The following is an 18175-nucleotide window of genomic DNA, read 5'->3' as shown; positions in this document are numbered from 1 at the left end:
AGGAGGAGCTCCGGGCAATCAGCATGAAAGTGAACGACTATACGTGCTATTATTTGGGCAGTAATGACCACGAAGTTGGGGGAAGCTTTGTGTCCTTGGCTTCTGGAAGACCAGCCGTCTTGACGTGGACTCGAAATGAACCCGACTACATTCCCGGCGGAGAAAGTTGCGTCGCCATTTACAATGACTCTGAAAAGGGCATGATGATGGTACCCTGCTCCAATGAAAACAACTTTATTTGCCAGGCAGATGGCGAAACGTAGCTGGATCACTGAAAAGTCCAATAAAGAACATTGAATTTTTTTACTTGTATTTGTTCAATGCACTGCACAGTGTGAAAGTAGACTGAACTACAATCGAGCAGTAGCTGATAAGTCAGCTATCAATAAATACACTAGTATTCCGCATCAACAGATTTTCCATCCTATTCCGGGCAGCGATGCTGCCGGAGAGATTCAGCTTTGACTTCCGTCCAATCGATCAGTACTGGACGAGAGCCAGAGGCACTTGCAGCAACACGGAACGCGGAAATATGTACATCCTGGCGTCGCTGGCTCTGATCCTGCTGCACCTGCTGGTGCTGCCCATCTACCTGTACCTCACCTGGCACCACAAGTACTGGCGCAAGCGGGGATTGGTCACGGCTCGGCCCCTGACCCTGCTGGGCACGTATCCGGGCCTGCTCACCCGCAGAAGCAATCTGGTCCTCGACGTGCAGAAGATCTACGAGTGAGCACTTCCAATCTCTGGTTGATATGATATACCTATATACTCCCAGTAAATACAAGGGAAAACACCGAGCTGTTGGCGTCTTTGTGACTCGACAGCCGCAGATCCTGGTCCTCGATCCGGAACTGGCCCACGAAGTGCTGGTGGGCAACTTCCGCTGCTACAAGGACTCACTGCAAAGCTCGTACCTCCGGCATGCCAAGTGGGACAAGTACGCGCGCCTCAATCCGTTCTGGGCATCCGGACAGTCCTGGAGGCGTCTCCGCACGGACGCCCAGGCTGGTATCTCCGGCAGTCGCCTAAGGCAGGCCTACAATATTTGGGAGCAGGGAGGCCAAATGCTCATCGAGTACATGACGCAGCAAGTGGCGGAGAAGAACAATATCCTGGAGACGAGAGATGTGGGTTCTATTCACATCTAGCCAGCTATAAGTATCGTACCCTCATAAATCAATCTTGCAGCTTTGCTTCCGATACACGGCCCATGTGATGGCGGACTTTATCTGGGGCATAGATGCAGGCACCCTAACCCGACCCCTGGAGCAACCCAACAAGGTGCAGCAGATGGCCAGCAAGTGGACCAGTTACGCCTTCTACATGCTCACCCTCTTCATGGCCACCATTGTGGCGCCCTGCAGTCGTCTGCTGTTGCGATTCCGTTTCTATCCCAAGGAGACCGACGAGTTCTTCTCCAACCTGACCAAGAAGTCCATTGAGCTGCGACTGAAGGCAGGTGATTCCACTCGCACGGACTATCTGTCGCATCTGTTGCAGCTTCGGGATCAGAAGCAGGCCACCCACGACGATCTGGTGGGTCATGCCCTGACCGTGATGCTGGATGGCTACGATACCTCGGGAACAGCTCTCCTCCACGCTCTGTACTATGTGGGTGATAATACCATGTACCCAAGAGTCCAATCTCATAGTATATTTTTTTAGTTGGCTGAAAACCCGGCTGTTCAGCAGAAATTGCGAGTGGAAATCATCAGCAGCATGGCATCGGAGAAGAGTCTCGACTTTGAGAAGCTTTCCTCTTTGCAATATTTGGAGCAAGTGATCTATGGTTAGCAAATGCATTGAATTTGTTATTTTAATCTAAATATTTATATTAATGTTTTAGAATCCCTCCGACTTAGTAGCTTGATACCGCAGTACACAAAAGTCTGCACATTGCCCACCGTCATTAAGCTGAGCGAATCCAAGAGCCTGGATGTGGAGGATGGCATGACGATCATGATACCCAACTACCAGTTCCATCACGATAAGCAATACTTTCCCGAACCGGAGGCTTTCAAGCCAGAGCGATTCGATAATGGCGCCTATCAGGAATTGATACGGAAAGGCATCTTTCTGCCGTTTAGCGATGGTCCTCGTATCTGCATGGGTGAGTCCTTAAAATCCTGAATATAAAGATATGTTTATGTACTTTTATTTGTATCTTCATAGGTGTTCCACTGGCCATGCTGACCCTGAAAGCGGCACTGGTCCACATCCTTAGCAACTTTCAGGTGGTGCGTGGCAGGGATCGACTGATTCCGAAGGGAGATTCTGGATTTGGGGTCGTTCTGCAGGGAGATGTTAATCTTGAATACCGCCGCTTTTTCAGATAGACTTGTATTGTTATCAGTAAATATTGCCAGCTTTCACTGATTAAATATTGTGAAATTACTAGCAATAGAAATCCCATATAATTTACTGCAGCTAATCAAAGCCAGAACTTACCTCTCCAACAAAATCTTATCTGCAAGGTACTTGCGATTAAGTTTCCGTAGCACTGTGCCAAACAAATTAAACAACATACGTAGATGATTGTAAAATACTGATTAAAATGTGATGGGTCTTGGCAGAAGAGTATGTTACCATTCCGTGCCAGTTTTCAGGGAAACCTGGTGGGGATCAGATCGACTTATTCGGTGGCTGTCATGCTTACTCTAGTGGCTTTGTGCTTGACCGTCGTTCATGTGGCCTTTGCGGTGGTCTACTTCTATCTGACCTGGTACCACAAGTACTGGGATAAGCGCGGAGTGGTCACCGCCGAGCCACTGACCATTTTGGGCTCCTATCCGGGCATTCTGGTCAACAAGAGCCGCAGTCTCATTCTCGATGTGCAGGATGTCTACAAGTGAGCTTTACTACTAATCGGATATGATTGTTTACCATAAAAGATTTGCTTCTCCAGTAAATACAAGGATAAGTACAGGGCAGTCGGAACCTTCATTACGCGACAGCCGCAGCTCCTGGTTCTGGATCCCGCCCTGGCCCATGAGATTTTGGTGGACAAGTTCAGCCACTTTCGGGACACCATCACCAGCAGTTTTGTGGGCCACAATCCGGATGACAAGTACGTGGCGGGGTCGCCGTTCTTCAGCGCTGGCGACAAATGGAAGCGACTGCGCTCCGAAAACGTGGGCGGACTGACGCCCAGTCGACTGAAAATGGCCTACACCATCTGGGAGCAGAGTGGCCGGAAGCTGGTCGAGTATATCGAGCGGGCGAGGCGGGAACAGGGCGATGTCATCGAAACCAGAGATGTGAGAATCTAGACCGGAACTCGTTTCAACCAAGCTAATATCACTCTTCAGCTAGCCTATCGATTTACAGCCAACACGATGGCGGATTTCATCTGGGGCATCGATGCAGGCTCACTCAGCGGCAAAGTGGGTGAGATCGGTGCCTTCCAGAAGACCTCCACGGATTGGACTGCTCACGCCTTCAGCTCGATGATCCGCTTCAACAAGACTCTGGTGGCCATCTTCGTGCGAAAGCTGTTCTCCATGCGATTCTTCACCAAAGCAACGGATGAGTTCTTCCTGCGACTCACTCAGGATGCAGTGAATCTGCGGCAAGGTGGAAGTGGCGAGGGTCGCACGGACTACCTATCCCATCTCATTCAGCTGCAGCAGCGGGGTAATTCCATCCACGATTCGGTGGGACATGCCCTCACTGTGCACCTGGATGGATTCGAAACATCTGGAGCCGTGCTCTATCACATGCTCTACTCGGTTAGTCAATTTCACAATTTTCACATATAATTACATATATAATTAATTAAAAACAACGCTGTATCTTATCAGCTGAGCGAACACCACGAAGAGCAGGAAAAGTTGCGCTCGGAGATACTAGATGCCTTGGCCTCCGAGGGCCAAATCAGCTACGATCAGATCAACAACCTGCCCTATCTGGACCAGTGCTTCAATGGTAGGAATATAGGAATCTGCACTATTTCATAGCTTCGAAATTAATATTATCTAATATATATTTTCAGAATCGCTCCGACTGACCACTCCCATTGGTTTCTTTATGCGCATCTGCACCAAGCCCATTCAGATCGATTTGGGCGATGATAAAACCCTGGACTTGGAACCCGGAGTCACCGTGATGGTTCCAGCCTATCAGTACCATCATGACGATGCCATCTATCCGGAGGCCAGTGAATTTAGGCCGGAGCGATTCGACAACGGAGCAGCGAGTGTCCTCAACAAACGAGGATGCTTCCTGCCCTTTGGAGATGGTCCTCGTATTTGCTTAGGTGAATCCTTAACCAAATTGGCTATAGTGCTTATAAGAAATACGTTACTAATATGTTTATCCGTATTTTAAGGTATGCGCGTGGGCCAACTGAGTGTGAAGACGGCCATCCTGCACATCCTCTCGAATTACCAGGTGGAGCAGACGAAGAAGGTGCCTCTGGGTGCGGACACGGGGATGGGAATCTTCCTCAATGGCGATGTCGAACTGAAATATACCAAGCTGCAGAAATAAAAGGAAGCGTTCATATTCGTAGTTCTCCTCTAGTTTTTTACACTTTTTTGGCCATGTTGCATAAGTGCAGTGGGCAGATGTTGCCTTCATGTGAGTATTGCTGTTGGCTTTTCGCTTTTTATATTTTGGCGCAATAGTAATTTGTATACGAGTGTGCCAGTGTGTGTGTGTTGCAAGTGTGTTGGACTTTGAGGGCAGCCGCGGCGAAATTTAATTTAGCGCAAACCGACCGCAGACCAACTGACACGCCCCCTTTCGCCCGCCTTTCTCCTGCTTAGCTTAACATCAAGCTTATTGAACAAGAAAAAAACTAGTTCGTCAAATTTTACAACTATTAAACTAAAGAATAAACTGTGCAATTTTAAATATTTTCCTAATGATTTAAAGTACCTTCAAGATCTGTAGAATAAACTCATACTAATGAGAACTGACTACATTACTAAGATTTTCTCTGAGTGCACAGCTGCGCCTTCACTGCAGGCACTTTTATATTGAGCGACCGCATGCAGTGGACGGCGTTGAAGGACGAAGGACAAAGGACAACACCGATCCCCAGCCACAATGCAGCCGCGTGTGCACGAGTATTGTGTTGCAGCGCGTTTCCTCGTTGTTATTTACTTTACTTTTTGCAGCTTTTTGTTTTGCAACATGCCACAAAATTTCATTTGAGCTTTGCAATATGGTGCATTTAAATGCGCTCGCCGCTGAAGGGGAAAAATATTTGCCACAAAGTGAATATGAAATTTTATGTGGCCCCATAAGTCGGCAACAAAACGTTCTATCTACCACGCCACACAAACTGCCTGGCGAAATTAAGGCTGGATTTCTGTCACCGCAAATATTTGGATTGCATTTGAATTTTGATATATTTGCGAGTGGATTGGCGAACGAGGATCAAACAGTCGTAAAAGGTTAATGACTGGCGCTGTTAACGCGAAAGCGAAATAAATACGGGTGGCATGGAAGGTACTTGAAGGCAGATTTTCATTTCCTTTCGACACTGAGAGAAATTGGGCAATGGCATCAAAAATTACTTAAAGGTTCTTCATCCTGTGAGCCACTCTAAACATGTATCCAAAAGATTCTTTCATTCTATCTGAACTTATTTATAGTTTTTGGGCTTCGTCTTCCTTTTAATTGGCTTACTCCATTAGCTTTTTCATCTATATCTACCAAGCTCTTTACAATTTTTGCTCGCAGTGTGGAAAGAGGGCACAGTCAAAGCCAAAGCCTTCGTTTCATGTTGCAACAACACTCAAAGATAAGCAGTGATAGGGGAGCAGGGAGGGAGGGAGTGGTGTGTGAAAACAGGACTTTCCACAGGATTTTCTACAGTGGGAGAGGCACAGGCGGTGGAGCAGGCTTCATGCTACGTTGGCTTTTATCCAATTTACCTGATAACCGCAAATGAGCGTTAATGGGCAAATAAATAGAAAAGTGCCAACTACGCCACTGCGACGCGTTAACTGAATGAATCTGGCGGAGCGGAGCCAAAGGGGGGATACCCAGCCTGCGGCAGGGGAGCACCATAACCATTTGGGCGGCCTGATGCCCTGTCGCTTTTACTTTAGTGCACATACTAAACAAATTTAATGCGCTCGCCACGTTCCAACGCCTTCTGTGGGCCAAATCATTTAATTCGGGTGCCAAAAATCTTTGATGCTGAAATTTTAAATCCCTGAAAGGGGTTTATAAGTATGCCTTTTCTGGCTTTTAGCTAGTTAGTGCTCATTACGTTCGAATAAATTTGAAGGGACTGATGTTAAAAGGGGCAAAGCCATTAGATATATATGTATCTTGTAGTTAAAAAAAACTCCTCACATAAATTTGGATGCAATTTGAACCATTCTAGAGTAGCTGCTCTTTAAGCCATTGCAAAATCAGCAGGCTAATTTCTTCCGGCTGTAAAGTGTGGGGCATCCCCCGTGGGTAGTGCTGCTCCTGGACGTTTGTCAGTGGCCCAAAATCTATGGCATTTCCAATCAGCTCCGGTACTCAAACATCACCCCCGCCGTCGCCCCGAAACATGTTTGACAAATCTGCACACCCTGGCAAACAATGTGCCAAATTTGAGGCGGCTGGGTGGCCTGGGTGGGTGGCTTCGTGGACTGGCCAGGATGCGGATACGGTGGCAGGGGTCACGGTACTCGAGCCTTGCCAACATTGCGTCAACGTAACATTAATTTGTGCACGTTCCATTTGCCAGCGGGTCGCCTTTCGGTTCTGGCCCGGTCTTCTCTTTGGTTCGATGGAGCTGGGGGCAGTGCAACACTTTGGCCACAAACACAACAACAAACACACCGACATGGACACCCACACCACCACAAACAGGTCCTTACACACACAAGGGAGCACTGAGAAAAATCGAGGATCATAAATGATGATTTTAAGAGATGTACATAAGTGACTTGCCCAACTGTGAGCTGGTTTAATACATTTTCGGAGCTGAAGAATTCGCTTAAAAAGTAAGGATACTTTGTTAGATTATTAATAAATTTTTTAGAAGACCCAAGTTAGTTTTTGCTTGTGCATACTGCAGCACATTGAGAGGTTGGCTAAATGCAGGTCAGCAAACGGCTAATGGAATTAGCAACAATTTAACCATTAAACACATCATGTGCATTGGCATGTTGCACATTCAGTTGGTAGATTACTCTTTTCCTTCAGCCCCTTGTGCACAACACCCTCCCCACCTGCTGATTGCCCCGTTGGGGCATTGTTTAGGGTCCCCCACTTGGTCTGGGGTTTCAGCCGGGTTCTGTTCTGCTTCTGGCTGGTTAACTTGGTTACAGGGAGCCGGTTGTCTGGCTCGGATGCCGATGGCTCACGCGGTTTATTGGCATTAAATCGGAGCGCCACGTTGCCATTTTGGCTTTGCCTCCTTAATAGACTTCGGTTTGCTTTCATTGCATTTCCCTCGATGGTGTTGCTGCCCTAATTCAGCCTGATTCACCCTGATTTTGCCTGACAAACGTGGCCGCTAATTAAATGGAAATTCGAGCCAGATCTACTAGCCATCTCGGCCACTGCTCGTTTGCCATTTGTCCGAAATGGCGGACAAAGAACGGCTCAGGTTAAGTATCTTCGGCCTTTATGGCAGGTACTTATTTGACGGTAAGCCAGAGAAAATATTCCCGCTGAGTTGGCAAAACTTGCTGGACAAGGTTATCGTTATACCGAGATGAAGATGTTTAGTTTCGCAAAGAGAACTAGCTTGTAAACTAATATAGATAGAATATGGTCAAATGAAATATTACCTTCTATACAAGCTATTAGATTTTGGCCAAATGAAGGTGTAATTTCATGAGCCATTTAGGCAAACTACGAACTATTGATATCAGGTTAACAAAGAATTATTGCTGTGCAGCTATACATTTTCATTTAATATTCTACCTTGTGAATGGAACTAGCTCCAAAATTAGTTCGCAGCATCTCCGTGCAGTTTATCCCAATAAAAAGCACACATGACTTGAGGCATCTCCCATCTTTGGCCTGATTTTATTTGTGTGTTTCAGGCCGAGCTGGCATGCGATGCCTTGGATCTTGGATCATCCGCCCCGTGGGCCTGGTCAGGTAATTTGGGCAGGAAAAATGGCATCATTAGTCGAACAAATTTGTTGTGTGCCCATAAATCGCCTTAAAGTAAGCAGAAAACCACGCCGAAGGGAAGAGCCCCCAAATGAACAGGGTCAAAGACTCAAACTCTTAATTAAAATTGAAGCTGGCCCAAAGAGTCGAGCGAAATTTGCACTTTTCCGTGCTGCCTGTTGTCGGACATTTTCATTAGGGAGCGAATGGAAATTAAGCGAATTCTAAATGAAAATAGACAGGAACTTTAGTGCCTTTGTTGCTGTTAATTCGTTTGCTCTCCACCAGACGCCATAAATCATTAATATGTTAAAATTATGGCTGGAGTGGCCCCCATTCAGCAGATATGGCTCAGATATTGCGAATACGCCCACTTAAGCAGCCAGCGAGCCACAGGACCCCTCCATCTGGCCATAAGTATGTGTGGGGCAGATAAAAACTTAAAGAATTATAACTTTGGGGCTTTTGGGGGCCTCCGAGGATGGCCCACGATGACCACAAAAGTAAATAACATGCCGTCCGCAAGCCAAGGAAGTGAAACAGAAAAAGGCAACGGAGGACCGAGGACTGAGAACTGAGACAGGAAGGCGGAGTTTTAAATATAATTTCAGCTTTTGTGCTAGTGCGTCAACATGGAACACGATATGCCAGACTGGAAAAATAAGAGAAGCGTCTCTGTGGATTTTGCACAGTGGGGCCAGCACCACATGGAAAACTGTATGTGCTGAGCCAAATAAAATTGTTATATCAAGTCAGGTATCTTAAATAAAGCTCATGCTGTTACTTATTTAAACATTAAAAGTTTTATGATAGTATATCACGAATGAATATCGAGTAAAACCTATAGAGCAGCTAACTGGACAACAATGGTCGCTACAGAGAACTGGAAAAAAAGGGCTGGGAATTTCGAATGGCTCCTACGGCCTTGTCAATATTTGCTTCGCAATCAGCAACTACGTGTGCAGTCAATGGTGGGATATATGCTGCTTGGGGAGCACGGATGAAGTTTTGTGGTCCTTGGGAGGTCGTAGATAAGGAAAATGCTGTTTGACTTCAAGGGAATCGGCCACAAGATATTGGATACAAACACAAACAAGCTGCACGAAGCCAAGGAGAAAATTGTAACTGGTCAACGCACAAAACTCAATTAGAGTGGACAGTGTGGGAGTCCCGGAAGGTCTTGATTAACAGTCTGCCGATATTTGTTTTGCTTTTTATATCCTACAAACTTTACAGATAATCTGCTGGCCAAAGTCACTTGGGATGAGTGCGTAATATCTCTGGGAGGCCAAGGCTGTCTTGGACAATTTGTGCAAGATTATCACAGTGCCTGACCTCAATTTCCATGCACATCAGGGAGATCAAACATAATTTGCTTTCTGTAAGAATGGTAGACACTTAAAAGTTCAAGTCAAATTGGAGTTTATGCCTGACGGGGTCTGGGAAAAGTTCTTAGCTTACCAATCAAAACTAATAGCAGAAAAAAATCATTTTATTTTAGGTGTCTTTGAATGGAAAACGTGCGTGAGATACTTGCCACATGCGACTTCCGGTGCTTCCTTAATATCGCTAATAACATTGACAACTGTCAACGGCTTCGCGGCAGGAGCTGTCATAGACAAACACACACCCTCTCACTTCGCACCCTGGCAACACATACATACACACACAAGTATATGCTGTCAAGAGCACTGGCAACTGTCAGGACATCACACACACACAGGCAGAAATGCACAACAACAGGAAGGACAATTACTGTGGGACAGTACGGAATTCGCTGTCAGCACTGAAGGCCTTAACTTTTTTGTGCGATTTTTCAGCTGTTGCAGAAATTCATGAACATGGGCACATATACTCGTTATTATGATATGAAATGTATACACATGCATGGGAAAAAGGTTTTTGTCCTCATGATTTTGATTAAATGCATTGCTAAAAGTTTTATTTACGCTGAATTTATTCACACATATTCAAACTTTTTGCCATCAAAATAAAGGCAGCCAAATATTATTATTTACAATAATACTATCGAAAAGTATAAATGCTAAAAAAAGTTTATCTTCCAAGGATTATACCATTTTTTTAACCATATTCATCCATATTTGTTAAGCGTATTACGAATCTTTTTATTTGTATCTCGGCTAGCGAAGTATAAAAGCAAATAAAATAAGTGAGCAATTTATGCATATTAAAAAGTGTATATTTCGAACAACAAAAGTCATAAAGCAAGGAGATCCTTCACAGCTCTTCCATGCGCTGGAATTCATTTTCCTGGATATCCATTTGCGTTCGCAATTCTCTCGCCCGCATGCCGCCGTTCTGGCCATGGCCAACACTTCCAACTTTAGTCAGCGCCACAGTTTGCCACGTTGCATGGCAGACATCGTCCTGCCGTCCAAATTTAATGCGCCGCGGACTCGGAACTCCGACGCCTGGCGCTCTGCGACGCGAGTCCTGGAGCCCGGAGTTCCGGGGGCGAGAGCCATAAATTTTCATGCCCACTGTCATTGCCGAGTGCGGAGCGTGTTTACTTTGTATGACGTTCTGGGAACGCAATCCCACCGAAAAACCACCCGCTCTGCAGCTGAGTGTCATATTCATGGGCGACAGATCTTACGGAAGGAATTCCAACGAGGTGATGGTGTACTACTGTTGCCCTCTGGAACGAAGTCAGTACACATGGCTAAAAATAAATTACTAATATATCTGTGCATTACGAACGGCTATAATGCATTTGTGTTAGGCTTAAACTGAAATGCCATTTAAATAAATTAGGATGTTAAATCAAGTGTATTTTACCTTCGTTTTGGCGACAAATGGATGTCCCCCTCTTACTTTCCTTTTTATTCCATACATATGTACTTTTGCAGTTATGTTCTGGCCTTTTTGCTTTTTTTAACGAGCATTTTCTGTCCGTTTCATTTATTGCGACTCTTGTAGCGCTTTACAGTCGTATGAATATTAAATTAAATTTTTTACCCACCCGGCCATTGAGATTGCGAGACTTCTCTAGGACAGCGAAAGGTGAAGGTGAGCTGGGGAATTGGCAAGGAGAGTGCGTATACGTAATACGCATTACGTATACGCCTCTCTGCCGTGACTTTGCCTGATAATGGCATAAGGGCACAAAGGCGAGAGCCGAGGAGCTGCCACATGTGCAATTCATCAGAGGCGGCTATCCGACTTTAATCAAATGCAAAGTTGACCAAGGACCATGGCACATGGACCAAGGGGCGGGGGGACGCAAGGACTCCACTTGACGACGGCTGACGTCTGCAGCCTCAAGATGGCAAATTGTGTTCTCTATGGCCGACCTGCAGGGCCAAATGCAGAGCAGTTAGAGCCGCCGGTTGCCGGTTGCTGGTTTCTGGTTCTAGTCCTCGTTCTCGTCCTGGCTGCTGACTGTGTCTGATATGGCTCACTTCTGTCATTTATCTTCTGTTACGGCTCGGAGGGGCGTGGCCTTCGACCATTCAATTCCAGAGGTGCAAGGCAGCGACTGAGCAACGCATGAGGAACGCATTCAACCACTGGCGAAAGAAATGGCACTTCAAGGATTTTAAATTTGAAGCAAAAATATAAATGTTTTGTAAGTAAAGAAATTTTATACATAAAGCAGATTTTGGTATTATTTATTAGCACAATTGAGTGCTATATTAATATTTTTATATAGTTTCCTATCGAATTATTGTGCTAGTGTATTTTGCAAGCCACCACTACCACTGAATGGTCTGCCGGTTGCCTGTGCATTTTTGAGATATTGTGTTTGAACTTGGGCTTTGGTTTTCGACTCACTTCGCCTTCGGTATGGGAATTGCAATTGTTGTTGCTGGCAGCTTGACAAACGCACAGTCGCCAGGATTTACTGACACTCACACACTCACACACACACACACACTGAGGGTCCAGGACGTCAGTGCTGGAAATTGAAAAATTTGCACATATTTTTAGCCGTGCTGCCATTTTGACACCGAGTCGACTTTCCCCAGTCCGTAATAAACTTGACACTTCACCGGGCACGCCCCAATTCCCGATCCCCACTTTCCACTCCACCCCACTCCCCTCCACTCACATTCCCGAACCCCCAGTGCCATGTGCTTGTAAAATTTATGCTCTCTTAAGGAATTCATTCAAAACTCGACAACAAATTGCACTTTGGCTTAACAACAAAAATCCATTGGCAGGGATTTTCGATTTGTAACCAACATGGCGCAATTAAAGCGCTGGCCAACAAGCAACGGTTTTATAATTCGAATTTTTTACTCATCTCTCTGGGATTTTGACACCACGTTCGATGACATGTGCATGTGCGACTTTGAATCTATTTTTTGAACAATTATATGCCGAATTCGTGTTATGCAAATGGCCAGGGAACGTGCCTAAAATTGCAATTAGTGCGCTGGCAGTGGGGAATGGCACATAGAATATTAGTAAACAAGCAGGGCTTTTGGCTAACTGAAATCCTGACTGGCCAGCTGCCAAATGGATATTTGTCGCCAGGATAATCGAAAGGCGGCAATTAATGGCCACCGGTTTGGGTTTCCAGCTCCCATTTAGAGCGCGTGTGGTGCCATGATAAGACCTCCGAGAACAGTAATCCCCGCCAGCCCAAATGGCTGACAATTGTGGTCAGTGGGGAGTGGAAGCTGGTCAAACGCAACATTCGTGAACTTTAAAATGGAAGCTTAGTCCATTCAAGAGAAAACAAATCTAAAGATGGGGTTTTTGGCTACGAAAGTTGCATTGGTGCTTAATTCTGAACCAAATAATATCGCATTTAATGTCACAGAATTATATTTACGCATATGGTCGGGGTTGGGGCTTTATTGATTCGAATTTTTATAACAGCAATAATCATAATTGATTTTATTAATAACATTTAATCGAAAACAATAATGGCAAGAGCCATCGAAATGGATAATAAGGATAATGCGAAATTGTTTCTCTTGAAATAAATTTAATTTAATTCAACAATCAAAGCCGCAAATGCGCAAATTGAGAGCCCATTTTTTGTGCCTTCTTCATGGTTTTTTTTATTCCACATGGGATCAATGCAAATACCTGTGGCTCTGCGAGAAAGCTAATACTGCAAATTAATTACAAATAATTCGCCCACCGGGTCCCAGGGAAAACCCCACAATGTGTTGTTTGTTGTTGCGGCTGATTTTTAATTTATGCGCACCGCAGTTGATTTTCACATAAAATCCGATTCGCATCCTCGCAAATCCACCGCAACTTAAAAGCTTAAAACGCCGTGCCAGCTCGTCCCGCTCCTGGTCCTGCCATCCAGCCTTCGGGTCCTGCCGCCATCCACATCCTGTGGCTCGCTGCCAAATCCCCGACCAAGGCTTATAAATTTTAATTAAAACGCGACGCCAGATGGGAGTGAGCTCTGCGTGTCCTCGCGTCGCTTATTTCCGCTTACATTACAATTACATTTGCCTTCGGGCCAAGTCGCATCCGCATCCTCGTCGCCAGGGTCATCCAGCCCATTTCGACCACAATCGCAGTCGCAATCACCATCACCTGGTCGTGGCTATCGATGGGGGCAGGTGCTAAGCCCGAGGTCGCCGCACAAATGCGCATTTAATGGTGCACCGAAGGACATTTTCGCAGCCTTGCCAATTCTGTCTTATTGAATCTGCTTGAGAAGTAAGGACCTCTTATAAGAAACACTTAGACTTGGTAAAAAAATATATACAAGGAATCGAATGACAAATCCTTTTCATGAAATCCTTGTTGAAACAGAAGTTAAAGCACAACAATAATTAATTGCTATTTTAAAATCAACTTTCACAGCTGCAACTGCTTATTAAAGTGTTACAACCCTTAGAAAAAACTCTTCATTGTTTGCAACTTAAGTAACTTAAGAAAACTTCGTTGGCTAAAAGTTCACTTTCTACTCTGAGAATTTTCCTCAATTATTGCCAAAATGTTTGCCCACTCGACAGCTGCCGCCCAGACTAAATTTTGGGTCTTTTTTTCGCAGAGAAAATATTTTGGAGGAGAGCGGGTCCTCCGTTGCACTAATGACACAAATCGGCCTAAATAACAAGTTGCTGGCATTTGGTCAACAAGTGGAGATTGGAGCGAATGGGCGAGCTGCGTTGCCAACTCAGCAGACAGTTTTTCCTTCAATTTCCAGCCAAAACCACCCACCACCACCCACGGCCCTAATGAGGCGCAATGATGGGGAACATGCCTATCTGGGAGTTGGTCGCGAAAAGGAAATTAAAATGCATCCCCAGCTGAGCGAGTGGGCGATCCGGTGGGCGTGGCAGACGGTTCAACACTTGATTTAATCAACTTGATCCGGGGCAAACTCAAATCGGCTTAATTTAGTTTTAAAGTCAGTCACTTGAAATCAAGTTAGTGGCATTTGTTGGCGAGGATAAGATAAGATAAGATAGCATCAATTTTTTAATTTAAAATTTAAAACAATATAGCCTCGAGAATTACTTCAAAATGACATATTGAAATAATTTCAATGACAGGCCTTAACCTCGCATTCTAATTGAAGCTCATTTTTGCACAGCACAGATTTAACGGAAATGTCTATCAGGCTGAACGACGACGCGATGCGCCAGTTTCGGGTGGCCAAGGTGTTCCAGGAGAGGAACCACCACACGCTTGCAATGGAGTTCTCCTCGGACGGACTGCGCCTGCTGGTCTGCGACCACTCCGCCCTCTCGATCTTCAGCAGCACTCGACAGGTGGAGCTCTGCAAGGTGCACATGCGCCACTACCTGCCCGACGTGGCCTGCTTCGTCCAGCAGGACACTCGCGTCCTGCACTCCACCTCAAAGGTAAGAGTTTTGAAAGGGGAACGGTGGGGCCAAGATACACAGAGTGAATGGGCAGAAAGGACACGGCTTGCTTCTAAAGAGCTGGGATAAGCAAGCCTTTCAATTTAACAAATTGCCAAAATAAAATGGCACTACCAAGCGAGCAGCATTAACTTTAAAAATCGTTCTAGTTCTTATATATTTAAATTTTAGATTTATACATATTTAAATTTACCATTGACAGCATGACTACACCATCCGATGCCTGGACCTCAATACCCGCCACTGCGTTCGAGTTTTCGGGGGCCATGCGAAGACTATCAATAGGCTGGCCTCTCAGCCTGGAAGCGAGAATGTGTTCATCAGTGCCGGGCGGGATGATCAGGTTTACATGTGGGACATTCGGGCCGAAACTCACACACACCGCATAAACAATCTGCGCCGGCCACTGTGCGCCTTTGATCCTGCCGGCTTGTTCCTGGCCACCAGTTCGGGTACGGAAGCCATCCAGATCCACGATGTAAGGATGCTGCGCGAGAAGCCGGCCCAGAAGTTCGTATACCAGGTGGACGCCAAGGCCAATTGGACGCAGTTACAGTTCGCTCCCAACGGGAAGAGCCTGCTGCTGAGTACGGACCACTCCTGGTGCTTCAGTGTCTCGCCCATTGATGGTACCTACCAACAGTCATTTACGGGCTATTCGAATAAGGTACGGCTGCCATTGGATGCCACTTACACGCCGGACTCGCAGTTCATCCTTTCGGGAGCGCATAATGGCAGGATTCACATTTGGCGCGCTGCCGATGGATTTCCTGTGGCAGTCCTTAAGGGCAACAATGTGGGTCCTGTTCGATGCATACGCTTCAATCCGAGAGCCACCATGTTTGTGAGCAGCGACTGGCTGCTCGCGTTCTGGATGCCCATGGCGAATGGAGTTTACGATTGGGTGAAACACCTAAAGCCGGGCGAAACTATCTCCTTTACGGACGAAAATATACAGATGCAGCCTGACAAGACTCCCAGGAAGATTCCTATGCCCAAGCCCAAAATTGACACGGAATGGAAAATAAAGGCACTGAACAGAAAGAGGGCTTGCACCGAAGAACCAATAGTGGATCTCACCAATGCCCTGGTCAATAAGGACTCCACGGAAGATGGCGAAATAACCGATGACTAAATGTGTACCGATCTCTTGGTAGAATAAAAGCAAGGGTTGTTCATCAGCTGGCTGCTGGCCAAAAGTTTGCAGACCAACTCGCAGCGGGGGATCACCCAAACTTCCTGGCCAGTCCTTATGCTTTTGAGACACAAATTGTTGAGTTTTGCCAGCAAATTGCACAGCTGGCTGCGTTCGACTCCGAAAAGGAGTTCGTGGTGTGGTGGGCAAACTTTTGGCCAAGTTTCGGCTGTGTGTATATGTTCTCCTGCAGCTTTCTGACAAGCGTTTCATTTAGTTTCTGCGGTCATAAAGAGTTCCCCCCTCTTTTAATATTAATGAAATCTTTTGCCGAAAAGCACCAAAAAAACAAACATTTTGCCGCTCAAGTTTGTGAAGTTGTAACTCCAATTGAACATGTGGATGGATGCTTCTAAACTTTCTTGGGCGTTATGAAGTTTTGAATGCACAGACTAAGGACCTCAGTCAAATGCAAGTCGTACTTAAGTTGGCCTAATATGTGGCTAAAACTACGTACGTGCTGGTTTATTCAGGAGGATATAACATATTTGAGGTCAATTCGTATAAGCTATGAGAAAAGTGATGCAATTTGAGTATATTTCATTCCAGATGGCTGCTGATGTGAATTTCAGAATGAATAGGGCTTTCGTACCTTAATTACTTTTTCAGGCCTTAATACTTTAATGCTGCGGCATTGTTTAGCAGATGAAATCTTCAGTGTTTGATCAAAGTTTGGCCGTAAGTGTGCAACTGCCAGACACTCGAAAAGTCAACAAACTAGCTAAATGCACTCCTGCTGAAGGAGTTTCGTTTTGGGTGTTGCAGCAGGGAAAACAGCAAACAGGACAATGGCAACGGCAGCCGAGAAGCTCTCATTATGCTAATTAAGTGCCAAAGTTGGGAGCAGCAACTGAAACTGAAACTAGGCAAACATAAATTAACGCATGCGACAAATGTGCGGGAAGAAGGATTAAGTTGGAGCCGGGGAACCCGTGCACCCACTGCAAAGTGCGCGCCGGAAACGGAAGTAGCCGTGTCGCCATTTTGATTTGCATGGACATCGCCATTAGCGCACCAGAGATCCCTAACGAGCATCCTTTGAAGCGGGTAAATGGCTTTCACGACTTGGCAAGAGCGGCGAATGTGAAAGGAGAAATTAATTAAAAAGGTGGGCACGAAACGTAAAAAGAAACGAGCCAAGCGCGTGACTAAATTGTAAAACAAATCCCAAATGGCCCCGACACATAGTCGCCTACAGTCCTTTGCCCTTCTCCAGATTCCCAGTGCTATATATTCATCGCCACGCACCACAAATTCCTTTTCCCAGGACGGGCTTTTGTCCAATGACGCAAGAATATTTAATGCGTTTGGTAATAAAAGCGGATTTCGTTGGCCCCAAACACTAATCTTGTTTTGGGGCAATCGAATTGGAAAAGCGATTGCTAGAGATGGGTGACTAGTTTCGCTCGTGTCACGACTGAAGCGATTATTAAAATGGTATATAATTTTTTTTTTATTATACAGCAATATTTATTTCTTTATACTTAAATACGAATACTTTATACTTCCGCCACTTTCCCATCTCCAACCTGTGTTAAGCCAATATTGCCCTAGTGTGCTGGCCTTTTTTTATGAAATACAAAGCGAAAGAAAAACTTTTGGCGAGCTGAAATTATTGAGGAATTTATGTACTTGAGAGGCAATCGGTTGCATGCATCGGCAAAGCGGAAACAACAAGTTTGCCCTGCACAGGCACATGATTTAAAGTCTGATTTCTTGTTATTATTAAGAATCAATTTGACCCCGATACCTCGGCTGGTTCAATGGGCGACTGCGAGTTGAGACCCGGGGGCTAACTTTTAAATTACTCAACGGGCACTTTCAATAATGGCAAGGTCCTGCTGTACAGCATATAGCATGCCCAGTCGGGGGAAAAACTTTGGCCAACTGCCGCACAAAATTTACTCCTTCAGCCGACATTGACTTGCCGGCTTTTCCTTTGCCATTTCCTCGTTTTCCCATCCGCGCTTTCCACAAAAGTTGTGCTAAAGTTTCTTTTTTTGTTCGCAGGACGCGAGGCAGGATGTCTATTTCCGCCGTTGGCGTAAAAATAACAATCGACTTGCAGTTTGAA

General features: G+C 45.6%; 3 protein-coding genes across 3 annotated transcripts; all 3 read left to right on the top strand.

Annotated features, from left to right (window-relative positions):
- The first annotated feature begins 408 nt into the window (after positions 1 to 408).
- Positions 409 to 2546, top strand: LOC117139420 (probable cytochrome P450 309a2). The gene is made up of 6 exons (XM_033301704.1): positions 409 to 729; positions 779 to 1130; positions 1192 to 1614; positions 1669 to 1792; positions 1850 to 2113; positions 2176 to 2546. Exons 1-6 carry the CDS (start codon positions 440 to 442, stop codon positions 2337 to 2339), a joined length of 1617 nt encoding a protein of 538 aa, XP_033157595.1. The 5' UTR covers positions 409 to 439; the 3' UTR covers positions 2340 to 2546.
- Positions 2547 to 2558: 12 nt separating this feature from the next.
- On the top strand, positions 2559 to 4512 carry LOC117139423 (probable cytochrome P450 309a1). Its single transcript, XM_033301718.1, has 6 exons — positions 2559 to 2851; positions 2909 to 3260; positions 3312 to 3731; positions 3804 to 3927; positions 3995 to 4258; positions 4331 to 4512. Exons 1-6 carry the CDS (start codon positions 2583 to 2585, stop codon positions 4489 to 4491), a joined length of 1590 nt encoding a protein of 529 aa, XP_033157609.1. The 5' UTR covers positions 2559 to 2582; the 3' UTR covers positions 4492 to 4512.
- Positions 4513 to 14563: 10051 nt separating this feature from the next.
- LOC117150715 (WD repeat-containing protein 82) lies at positions 14564 to 16486 on the top strand. Its single transcript, XM_033317730.1, has 2 exons — positions 14564 to 14885; positions 15109 to 16486. The coding sequence occupies exons 1-2, from the start codon at positions 14631 to 14633 to the stop codon at positions 16039 to 16041; spliced, it is 1188 nt and encodes a 395-aa protein (XP_033173621.1). The 5' UTR covers positions 14564 to 14630; the 3' UTR covers positions 16042 to 16486.
- The last annotated feature ends 1689 nt before the right edge of the window (positions 16487 to 18175 follow it).

Source organism: Drosophila mauritiana, chromosome 2L (genome assembly GCF_004382145.1).
Source record: "Drosophila mauritiana strain mau12 chromosome 2L, ASM438214v1, whole genome shotgun sequence".
NCBI classification, from domain to species: Eukaryota; Metazoa; Arthropoda; class Insecta; order Diptera; family Drosophilidae; genus Drosophila; species Drosophila mauritiana.
This window is presented reverse-complemented; position numbering and strand designations above follow the sequence as displayed.

Excerpts from the sequence above, each read along its gene's own strand:
- LOC117139420 (XM_033301704.1), top strand. The coding sequence starts at position 440 with ATGCTGCCGGAGAGATTCAGCTTTGACTTCCGTCCAATCGATCAGTAC. Across the intron at positions 1,615-1,668 it reads TCCTCCACGCTCTGTACTAT|TTGGCTGAAAACCCGGCTGT; the intron begins GTGGGTGATAAT and ends ATATTTTTTTAG. Across the intron at positions 1,793-1,849 it reads TTTGGAGCAAGTGATCTATG|AATCCCTCCGACTTAGTAGC; the intron begins GTTAGCAAATGC and ends TTAATGTTTTAG.
- LOC117139423 (XM_033301718.1), top strand. The coding sequence starts at position 2,583 with ATGTTACCATTCCGTGCCAGTTTTCAGGGAAACCTGGTGGGGATCAGA. Across the intron at positions 2,852-2,908 it reads GATGTGCAGGATGTCTACAA|TAAATACAAGGATAAGTACA; the intron begins GTGAGCTTTACT and ends TTGCTTCTCCAG. Across the intron at positions 3,261-3,311 it reads ATGTCATCGAAACCAGAGAT|CTAGCCTATCGATTTACAGC; the intron begins GTGAGAATCTAG and ends ATCACTCTTCAG.
- LOC117150715 (XM_033317730.1), top strand. The coding sequence starts at position 14,631 with ATGTCTATCAGGCTGAACGACGACGCGATGCGCCAGTTTCGGGTGGCC. Across the intron at positions 14,886-15,108 it reads TCCTGCACTCCACCTCAAAG|CATGACTACACCATCCGATG; the intron begins GTAAGAGTTTTG and ends TACCATTGACAG.